This window comes from Vigna umbellata, chromosome 5 (genome assembly GCF_029865625.1).
Source record: "Vigna umbellata cultivar VRB3 chromosome 5, Vumbellata_1.0, whole genome shotgun sequence".
NCBI lineage: Eukaryota > Viridiplantae > Streptophyta > Magnoliopsida > Fabales > Fabaceae > Vigna > Vigna umbellata.
Genome location: NC_142169.1, coordinates 21,157,528 through 21,169,460, shown reverse-complemented (window position 1 = coordinate 21,169,460; position 11,933 = coordinate 21,157,528). Strand labels below are relative to the sequence as shown.

Below are 11,933 nucleotides of genomic sequence, written 5' to 3'. Positions count from 1 at the left end.
GTATGACCGTAAGTGTAAAAGGATAATATGTTTTAAAATTTCAACAATATATTCCAAAATGAATCATTATTATCAAGATCCTCAAGCAGAAGGAATTAATAATTAATATTCGGTTATTGACATACTTCTGCAGCACTGTCAAGATTTGCTGAGTCAGATGCCTTTGGATTTCCATAAGGACGAATTTCATTTTCACGGTCTCGCCATACAGGTGACTTCAATGATGGTTCTCGTGATTGCATCCAGTTCAAGTTCCCCTGCACAAAACATGTGGCAATTTCATAAATCAATCAAAAGAAAAATTTTAGAGCGTTTTAATGTCAAAAAACGCAACCTGTATGGTGTTGATTTCTCCATTATGACCAAGAAGCCTCATAGGTTGTGCAAGAGGCCACCTGGGACTGGTATTTGTGCTGTACCTTCGATGATAAATGGCAAAAGGGGACTTGTAAAGATCATTTTGAAGATCAGAATAAAACAACCCAAGAACTTCTGAGCGAAGCATCCCTTTGTAAACTATGGTTTGATTGGATAAAGAACAGAAATAAAGCTCATTTCCCCAACTTTCTGAGCTTACAGCCTTTTCAATCAGCTTCCGACAGATGTACAGTTCTCGTTCAATGTCATCAACATTTTCTTCTTTCACAATCTTAACAAATACCTGTTGTATATTGGGCATGGTCTCCTTTGCATAATAACCTACAACAGAAGTATTTACAGGGACAGGCCTCCAACCAAGAACCTCAAGACCTTCTTGCCGAAAAATATTTACAATAACTGAACAAAAAAGGTAAAATAAAAGTCAGAACATAAACAGGTGTATTAGAGTGCAAAATTCACATTGGCCAATTTAAGAGAATGTAAACTAATATATCATATTTGACCATTTATCATGCACATAAAGTATTTATGAAGACAAGATGCACCACTAGTATTGCCCAAAGTGTGTTTGCATGGTCATATACAGGCTTCTTTTTCTTCAAAGAGGAACTAATAACAAGGAAGGGTAGCAAAAATCCAGAGTTAAAAAAGAAAAAAAAGAAGAGGGAGAGAAACAAAATAAACAGCAAAATTTAATATAGACATCCCTAAACTTTATCATTCTTTCATATGGCCACTTTGAACATTTTAATATAAATAAGAGGTTAAGAAACTTTGCCAAGTCTGCAAATATTTGCTTACTCCATGAAAATTTTTCACGACATGAGTTGTCTATAGCCTTTAATTAATATATATGGGAAAGAGCATTTGCGCACATCGTTTTTTAAAACATTAACCCTTTCAACTCAACTTTTTAATTAGCCAAAGTTTATCATGCTAGTATCTTTTGTTTATTCTATAAAGAGGCAGTCATGGGCTTAAGCAATAAATAATAGGGTAAAGGGTGAGTATAAACTAGGGCAATAAACATGCTTTCCCTTTGTACCCCTCCCCCAACCAATTCTTCTTGTTCAACCTTTTTCTTTCTACTTTCATACACTAGCAGGTCTTTTATATCAAGGCCGTTATCATTTTCGTTCCCGGTTAATCCTTTCCAACTATACACTAGCATAATGGCCCTAATGTAAAAGCTCTTGTATATTTTTATTTTATTAGAAATCTTATGTTCAGATTTTCACTGTGTTTCACTCAACCTTACAAAATTGACTTATAACTTGAGGTATACACCCCATTTATATGTTTTATATCTAGTTAATGTGAGATCTCCAACGTAACTCTCACACACACACAGAGAACTAGACATCTAGAACATGAGACTAGATATTTGCAAGTGATTTGATAGTGACCAAATAACGAGTGGCATAATAGGCCCAACAACCATGCTAGAATAGACTTTGATACCATTTAAGAAAATGGACTATAAACCTAACTCAACTTCACAAAGCTAACTTATAAGGTGAGATTTACACTCACTTATATGTTATATATTATGAGTTGATTATATCTACATTTGACGTGTGATCTACAATACATACCTTAGCATCATGGTTTAGACATTTCGAGCTTAGGATTAGATATTATGGGTGATCCAATAGCAAGTGACATGATAGGCCCAACAAATCTACGTAGGATATCCAATATAGTTTTAATTAGACATTGATCCCTTATTTTTAAAAGTAACAAAGTGAGGAAGATGCAAGGGAGGTAGGTGTTACTTCTAAAATAAGCAGGTGTTATTTCTAAAATAAGCAGGGTACAGGTGCAAATATTGCTAACCTCAAGGTCCTTCCATTGTCAAGAAGCTTCCATTCTTTGGGAAAACTTTGGCATTTTCAATTAATATTGGGTTTGTCCCAAGGATACTCAGAAGCTCTAGTTCATTAATTTGAAAGGATTTAGAACTGCACAACAGAAAGCGCTTGGCTCTCTACTTGCAATTATTTAGTGTATACGGTTGGAATAGAATTTTTTTATGAACGGAGGAATTTGACAAGTATGATGTTTAGAGTTTCATCATTTGAAGTGGTTTCGATTAAACTATGGGTATGACTAATTTACGACTTATATTTTTGGGGAATCCATGCTATAAGGCCATAGCCAAAGGGCACTACAAAGCACCCACACATGATAAATAAAAGGTTTAAGACAACTGCATGTTTAACAATGAAAATAAAGCTCCTATATAAATTCAGTTCCTCTTCAATAAAGTAATTATACTGAAATACAAAGATACACAAAGTAAAGTGATACCAAACAGCATATGCTGTACTACACAAACTATGATGCAGCAACAAATATTTACAATGTATGAACTCTTATCATTTGTTTTATTCAATGCCTTAATCGAAACATGCTTCAACTACAAGTTCTACAAAGCTTGTGTTTCATAGGTGTTGAAGATGTGATTAAAAAGGATGAGGCACATAGAAGATTGATTGTCACTTTAATAAAGAGAAAGACACGTTCAGGAAATATCAACGTTCTCTGGTCATTTTTTCTTTCTGACAGTTACCATGTCCCCTGAGCATTTTTCACTTTCCAGCAGCCACTGTCATTTATCCATTTTTGTTTCAGTAACCGTCATGCTCTCTGACCATTTTTAACAAGCTTGACTCATATGATACATAAGTTTCAGCTTGAAGGAAAGTGTTAAAAGATATGATTTAAAAGGACGAAGCATATTGAAGATTAATTATTATTTTGACTTTCAAGTCATAAATGTAACAATAGGCTTGTATGACATTCACATGTCATCAATGACTAAGCAAATTAGAGAATACCATCTTATAATGAGTTTGAATCTAAATCAGTCCCACGAAACCAACTTATAACATTATATCCCCTATTTATATACTCATTTCAAGCTATATTTCTAGTCAATGGGTTTTTCCCAATATATTTCCTCACAGTCCACCACCAATGCTCATGTGTGTGGATAATATGGTAGGCAACTTTTTTTGTAAGGGATGAGATAGACTTTGATACCATCTGAGTTTAGTACAATTTATCCCTACAAAATCAACTCATTAGCTTAAGGTGTTTCAACAGTCATACATACTCTTTATAGACTCTAGAATCGAGGTGAAACTCAGATTTTTTTCCTAGAAGAAATAAGAAAATTTTCGTTACACAAAAATGGGGAGAACATCATGCAGCATGCAATATGCAACAGGAGTCAACAAAAGTTACAAACACTTAAACATGACAAAAGACATTATTGGAGCTCAACTAATCATCAAAATTTCAAAACAAGACACATTAACCTTTCTTTGCCTCATTGAGAAGCTGTGCATCTTTTGGTAAGAAAACCATTCCAACACCAGTATGCGACTTATCAAAGGAAGCAATCCCTTGCTTGTTGGCCCAATTGTCAAGTAGATCCCAAGGAACTGCAGTCATCAGCCCTGAACCATCCCCAGAATCATTATCAGCTCCACAACCACCACGATGTTCCATACAACTTAAAGCATTTAAAGCATCCTTGACAATCTCGTGTGATCCCTTATTTTCCAAATTGGCAATGAATCCAACCCCACACGCTCCTCTCTCTGATAGTATGTCCTCCAAGTTTGCAACCTGTCCAACAAGTGACTAGGATACTCAACATGTTATCATGTGGATTACATTACAAAATGTCTAACAGTTGATTAGCAAAACCTTTGAAAAATTAAGTTCTAAAATAACTCAGACCCCACAATGGTGGAACTTCTATGCATCAGGCCAGAGTCACCTTTAATTAATTGAAAACCAAACTGCAAATTATAAACTGAAATACAAGAAGAGAAAGATGTAACACTCATTCTATGTTCCAGTTTATTTAGAAGTTATGATGTTTCATAGAATACTTAAACCAAATTCACACCTAAACCAGATTATACTTGTTACCCGTCCATTGCTAAAGCAGCATTTAAACAAAATTGAAAGTGGACAGCATATGTTGGTTCAATTCGTAAGGAAAAGGATCTTGGTTGTATCTTGTGAGTGGACAAAATATGTATTGGGAGAGCTTTTTACTGTTAAAAGGGTCAAGCAAAGTGGCTCAAATTAGTTGTAGACGTGTGGTCCAATGTGGCTTCCAACCAAGGGTCTAATACCAAAAAAAGCCCATTGAAAAACAAGCAAACAAACAAACAAGGGTACATTCAAGTACAACTAATTGCTACCATTCTACACATGGATTTGATATTGACCAAAAAGTCGATAAGGAATTTTACACATTCATGAATTAATAAAATGACACTCACAATGACATTTGTTTTCCTGTACATTTGCTAAAGCATCATTTAAACAAAATTGAAAGAACAAACAAGGGTATGTTTAAAAGAGCACACTGGGCTGGTGGCTTGCTATCATTCTATATATGATATGATTAACATCTCCAGTACATTTCCAAAAAAAGCAACTGGTAATCTGATATTGTAGAATGCATTCCATAATAATATATATAAAATAATTTAATCAACTAAAAAAAAACTTCATCAGTGGTAAGCTCTAGAGCCTGGAAGCTGCATTGTTACATTCTTCCCACATTACTGGAATTTCTTAAAAGAGCAACTTCATAGGGAGATTGATAGTTTAAACCAAAGGCAAGATATTCAACTGTACATGTATGAATCCAGTTCCACGGAAGTATATAATCCAAAGTTAAGGATGAACATAATAACTAGCTAATACAAACTGACCAGCAGAGTCCTCTCTATGTTTTTCCAGATACAGTTTCTGACAATTAAATTGGCTTCACATCGGGCAGGCAGATTTTAGAATTTAGATACAGTTTTTCTTAATAACGAAGTGGCGGAAGATATAGAAAGGGCAAGACATCGTGGTTTGGATTTGAGAAAGCTTATGATGTAACACAGATACTAACACAACACACGTGTAGTCTCCAAAACGTAAGACACGACACGGATCTACATATTAGATCATTATATATTTACATACTCAAAAACCATATATAAACAAGATTAATCGAATATAATAATGTAAACACATATATGAAAAGTAGTGTTCATATAATGTGTTCCTTATTTCTATAATCATAATAAAAACTTATACAATAAATTTACAAGTTTATGGGGGGTTTTTAGAAAATCATTATATTTGTCGTTATTAACATTGTGTTGATGTCGGAGGCAAAAAAAAATGTCTCAAATAGGACACTTCACCTATACGTATAGTACAAATCCTACAAGCCTTAGAGTGTCGGATTCATGGGGGGCACACTATTTATATGGCTAGGCAAGTTGGGGAATGTTCTTACATAAGTTGGCATTGAATAAAGACATTGGGGTTCTATTCTTCTGAACTAGCAGCTAGATTTTTCACAATTCAAAAAGTCTCCAAAGTCTTAATTTCAAGGACAGCGACGAATACGGTGAAGGAAACCTATATTGCTTGCTGTGGCCTTCGTTATTGATGCCTGGACTAGGCTTCTGGCCTCGAGTTTCCAGGTTATACAGATTCTCTTTCCAGACAAAGATAAATCACTTTTGGAATGGTCTTTTCACCTCAAAGTTCTCTGAATCTATCTCTTGTTAAAAAGAAATCAAGAGCTCCTACAAAACACTATTCCTCGTCTAAATGAACAGCAATTAAGTCAAGGAAATTCTTTACACAAAACATTCCCCAGCCAACTAAATAGCCATGGCATTTTGCTATAGAAATTTCCCCACCTATAGCGTAAAGTACTGAGTAACTTCATTTCAAGATGATCGTGAATAATCATGTGAACAAAATGAGCTTGTATATAGTTTCCTTAGAGTTCTTCTTCATTCAACTTCTATTTTCATTCTCTCGAGATTTTCTACAGTGTTGAGTTGACACGATTGACTGTAGAACAAATCTGACAGTGTTTTCCTCCACAGTTCAATCTTCCGATCCACAACTTCTCATCCCAGGAAAGATTACAAAACAGAAAAGTAATAAAAAAAAATGCTACATATCAGGAAAACAAAAGCAGACCTGCGGTTGGGAAGAAGAAGAAGAAGCAGGCGATGCCTGGAGGCTATTGTCAGCCGCGGTGCGGTCGATATGGAGAACAGCTTTGACGGAAGAATGAGAGAGTGGCGACGGTGCGGGAAACGCTCTCAATTTGCGAGTTCGACGCTTGGGTTTGCGGCGGAAAGGGACGGGGTCAAGGAGGAGGTGAGCGTTGTGGAGGGAAGGAAATGGCTCAGAGAGGCGCAGCACGTGTGGAACGGAAGAGACGGAGTGCAGCGCCATGGTGAAAGAGTGATGAGAGTGAGAGAGTGAGTGTGTGGAGAATAGAAATGGAATAGAGTGGGTGAGTGAGAATTAAGATAAAAGGGAGAAGAGGGAGAGGTCAGGAAGACGCTGAGTCACAGGGGAAGTGTCTGAATCACACACACGCCACCAACTCCAAACCTCACTCTCCTCTTCCTCTCTGGACCTGATCTCATATGAGTGCGCACTCTCTCTCTCTCTCTCTCTCTCTCTCTGCGCCACTCTCCCTGCCTGGGTTTCTGCACTCTGTGCTGCGTTCCACCATTACTTCCTGCGGTGCGCGCGTGGAACACCCATCTTCCTAGATTCCCGTCTTATTGGAGGAACATGATTCGTGCTCTCCCTTCACTTTTTGTCTTGTCATTAAATTCAAATTCTCAATCATGAGGTTTATTTTATTTCCACAAAAGAAAACTCAAGAAACAATGCAATTACATAGTTGTCCCACAGTATAGTTTGGCTTTATATTCATTAATAGTTTATTACATTCAATGAAGAAATCATGTTTTAAATATATTTTAATATTTTCTTTATATTGTGGATCTTGTCAGAAAAAAAAACATTATGAGTTTGGTTTCTCTTTGTTAAAATACGTAAAACTGTGTACATCACAATAAAAATAAGGTAAGTTTATTCAACTTTTAAATGATACCAAATCAGTTTACCACTTGTTTAACTGGAAAGGTTAATAAGAGTACTGGAAAGATAAAGAAATGTTAGAAATCAGAATCAGCTTATAACAATAAAAAAATACTTTGCAAGGACATAAAATAAAATAATGCATTATTGCAGTAAGACTTATAGGTATATATGGACACAATATGGTATCGAATGCACCAGATTATTTTGTTAAGCGAAGACCTTAGGATCAGAGAATCTCTGTCGATCACACGTTTCTATTGTTATATTTCAATGATAGGATACTTTTTTTGTTTAATTTTTTATTTAGAAAAAAGAGGATAACGTCACAAGATGCCTATATTGAAACTGGCAACTTTCCGTTCGTTAACAAAAGTAACAGTGCGAAAATGACCTGTATTTCCCGGTCACCAGTTAGATTACAATATGTTTATTGATGTGCTGGAAGGGAATAATTGTAATAGAAAAATCATATGTTGACCACGTGAGAGGAGGTGTAAGCAATTCTTTATATTTTAACAAAAAATATATAACAAATGGTGTATGTATAATTAAATTATGTAAACAAATATGAAAATATTTATATTAATTGTTATGTGAAAGTGAAAAAAGAAGGGAGTTGTTAACCTATAAGAGTAAGATGTGTGTTTCAGTATAAATGTTGGGACCGAGATATGAATCTCTTGAGTCGCCTCTACTCCTCCTATGATATCTTTATCTTCGTTTCCTTTGCTTTATCAACCAACTTCAGGGAAAATGGGAGGGTACCTATGAAGGCACTCCGACGCTCAAGTCAGAAAAATGGGAATTGTAGAACTCTCTCAGTTCAATAATAGTAGTAGAAAATCATAAATCTCGCTTAGGGAAAACGTACTTTTTTTCCTCTCTGCTTTTCATATTTAAAACAGTAAAATAAACCGTTTACCTGAAAATCCGGTCAGTTATAGAAGTTGACCACTTGGAAATTGTAACCGTTAGATCGTGCTTAATATTGGGTTAGTTATTCCCGTGGTTTGTGGCATTAAATTGATATTTCTAATCGTTTATTAAGATTTAATATGTTTAATTTGACTAAAGTTGACCGGAAGTGTTTTCTCTTGTAACTAACTGGATTGTCGCGACATTGCTGGTTAATTGTCGATCGTCTAGTGTATCGACACAAACATGCGAGCGCTATATGTCGCGACATCGCTGATTAATTGTCGATCGTCTAGTGTATCGACTTAAGAATGTGAACGCTATAATACGATCGTTTTAACGATTGATGTTCAGAAGGTAAGTTACGGGTTCGACATTGGCCTTGTGATGTGTTCGACATACGTACGATCGCAACATTACGATCGTAAGACTGCTCGGCATTGTGTATTCTTATTTTTGGTTTTATCGGTCGCCCGGGTTACTGGTCGACAATTGGTGAATTCAGGTATCCTATGGTACAATGTGTATCTCGAATTTTCTTTTACATATATTGCAATGAAATATATATATATATATATATATATATATATATATATATATATATATATAAAGACTAGGGTTAAATATGTTTTTAGTCCCTAAACTATTGGTTGTTTCTGGTTTTCGTCCCTCTTTCAAAATAAGGTACAATTTGGTCCTCATTCTTTTCGAAACTTTGGTTTTAGTCCTCGAAAACTAACACTGTTAAAAATGTGCTGACGTGGCTAACGGTAGACTGACACACGATTTTTTTTTCAAGTGTTTCTCACCTTTTCTCCTCTTCTCTCTCTCCTTCCATCTTACACCCAACTTCATCTTTCACAGCATCCCTGGTTACATCTTTCTCATGCAATATTACAAAGTCATTTGTTACAGTTAAGACTTGAAGCTGATGAGGTAAGCTATATCAAAACTGTAGAACAACCTCAGTTATATTTGGCTTTTACCTAGCACAGGTGTTTCATAAAATGAAAACCACTTTTACGTATATGTTGCTTCCCTCTAATTGTTTTCTTTTCAATGTGAAAAATTTCTTGAATTTAACTAGTTAGTCAATTTGCAGTTATATTCCATGCTTATTCGTTTTGGTTCACAGAGAAATATCTGATATCATTCCCAACATCTTTTTCTTTTGTACCGAAAAAACCTAAATTTAAAGAGGAAGAAATTAGTTCACAAGATTTTATTTGAAATCCAGCCACTGAAGCACAACTACTATGATCTAAAATATGCCAATTTCATTTGGTTAGCACAAAGAGAAATTATTAAATTACGGTACTGTTTTATGTCTTCAATTCGGCTTGATCTTGATATGACTATTTCAATGAGTGTTTATTGCCCTTCTCTATGACAATGTTTTTCTTGGAAATCTTACTTTTGCCGAGGGGAGGCAATGGCATCTGCAGGCACTCAGCTTAGGGCCACAGTGAAAGCTAAAATAGTTAGTTGCCTCATATGTCACAAGTCATGATTTTTGTCCATTTTCGACTGTTGGAAGACTATTAATTGGTTTATGGGTGAAAAACATTAGGTGCAAATATAAGTAAACCAACCTTCTTGTTCATTGCCTTTTTTTATTATTCATTATGTGCACTGCTCATGAATCTTCATATATGATCCTGTGATGGAATCGCATTTGGTTGATCTAATTGGCATTTAACTTACAGACAAGGCGACACTGTGACAGAGGTGGGTTTGAAAAAGAAACAGGTGGTCCTAATTCTCCCACTGCTCAAGCTGCTGCTGACGCGTCACTGGGATCTGAGAGTAGGGCGAAATGGGCGGGATCTGACGGAAATGCCGAAGGAGCAGGCGCTTATCTCTCCAAGATTCACTCTCTCTCTCTCCAACAAGAGCAACAACGAGAAGAAAAAAAAAGCTCTGTTTCTCTCTATGATTTCTCTCTCTACATCCACGACGATGACTACTACACGGATTTCATGACTCCTACGCGTGAATTTAATTTAATAAGAATTTCATTTCGCCCCAATTTGCATGAGAAAGATGTAACCAGGGATGAAGTTGGGTGGAAGATGGAAGGGAGAGAGAGAAGGGGAGAAAAGGTGAGAAATACTTGAAAAAAAAATGGTGTGTCAGTCTACTGTTAGCCACGTCAGCACATTTTTAACGATGTTAGTTTTCAAGGACTAAAACCAAAGTTTCGAAAAGAATGAGGACCAAATTGTACCTTATTTTGAAAGAGGGACGAAAACCAGAAACGACCAATAGTTTAGGGACTAAAAACATATTTAACCCTAAAAACTACTTTAGTTTTAAGTGCAGTATTTTCAAATCATGTGTTTAGATACATATTAAAAAAATTGTGTGAAATTAATTAGTTTATTGACCAAAATTGAATTATTTTACTTCCTACGTTATGATATATGATAATACAAATATGATTTTTTAAATGTAAATATATTTTTAATATTAAAATAATCTTAATTTTTTTCTTTAATTTTTAAATTTTAAATTTTTGAGTTTGAAAAAAATATTTTAATTCTTAGTTATAGTACTTAAAATACTTATGTGTTCTACCTTTGTTTGTTTGTATGGAATGTCTTGTTCGTAGTAATTCATGATAAGTTATTTATGAGATTTATTGCGTTCACTTTGGCTAATATAAAAACGAATATCGAAACATATTTTAGGGATTGTAGAGATTTCGAGTTATCGCATCTTAGCTTGGATTTACGTTAATGTGAAAGAAATGACCAAATGTCCATGAAGGTTTTATATGACTCCAAGCTTTCACCACAAAAAGCTACGAGTTATATCTAATTCTCCAAGAATGTATGTTCGGTTACGAGGTAGAGTATTGGATTCCACATGAGCTATGTTCTATTAGAGTCCTCTTATTCGATTCCACAAAGGTATATTTGAATACATATTATTCGGTTCCAAATCCCTTATTTAGTTTCACGATACCAAGTAAAATGTTATATAAATTCAATAATTTATTTTTCCACCAAGTTAATTATCTAAAATGTTTTAGATCTGAAAAAATAATTTCAAAATTTTAAAAGAATTATATATATATATATATATATATATATATATATATATATATATATATATTAGAATCAAAATTTCTATAAGGACTAAAATCTTCTATGCATTGTTTGGATTGGGAATAAGAATATAAATAGAAAGAAAACTAAAAAATTATAGAAAATAAAGAAAAATAGTAAAATGTGAACTTGTTTAAATTTAATAATTTAAAATTTTATATCATAATTAACCTCTATGCAAGCATGTGCATCCTTCAACTATTTTACATTTCACATATTTAAATCAAAATCTCATTCAAATATATATTATAATTAACTCTCCTTCACCATAAACGATATATCAAAACTAAAATACCACAATGTTCCTGTTAGACTATTTGATGTCTTTTTTTAATTTCTATAGAGGGAATGTTTCATCTTGTTAAAAAATTGAAAAATAAATAAATAAAGTCAACTTTGAAAAATTGAATATTTATTTTGATAAATAATTTATCCAAAATATCTTGATGTATTAACTCTTATCTCTTTAGGAATATATTTTATAACTTCTAAGTCAAAAACTTTAATGAAAGTTAAATTTAAAATTCTTGAATATTTAATTTTTTAAATGAAATAAATAATACACTATAATAGTTTATTTAT

The 11,933-nt window shown here is 34.1% G+C and overlaps 1 protein-coding gene across 2 annotated transcripts in view; it reads right to left on the bottom strand.

Annotated features, from left to right (window-relative positions):
* Positions 1-6,816, bottom strand: part of LOC124844272 (ferredoxin-dependent glutamate synthase, chloroplastic-like) — a 33,395-nt gene extending 26,579 nt beyond the window's left edge. The window contains exons 1-4 of one of the 2 annotated variants that reach the window (XM_088114912.1): positions 6,403-6,816; positions 3,705-4,032; positions 335-777; positions 126-257 (exon numbers count right to left, since the gene is read on the bottom strand). In XM_088114912.1, the coding sequence (XP_087971038.1) occupies positions 126-257; positions 335-777; positions 3,705-4,032; positions 6,403-6,663 (1,164 nt within the window). In that variant the 5' untranslated portion in view covers positions 6,664-6,816. The remainder of the gene's footprint in view (positions 1-125; positions 258-334; positions 778-3,704; positions 4,033-6,402) is intronic. The other variant, XM_047321172.2, reaches the window with a different exon arrangement.
* Between the last annotated feature and the right edge of the window lie 5,117 nt (positions 6,817-11,933).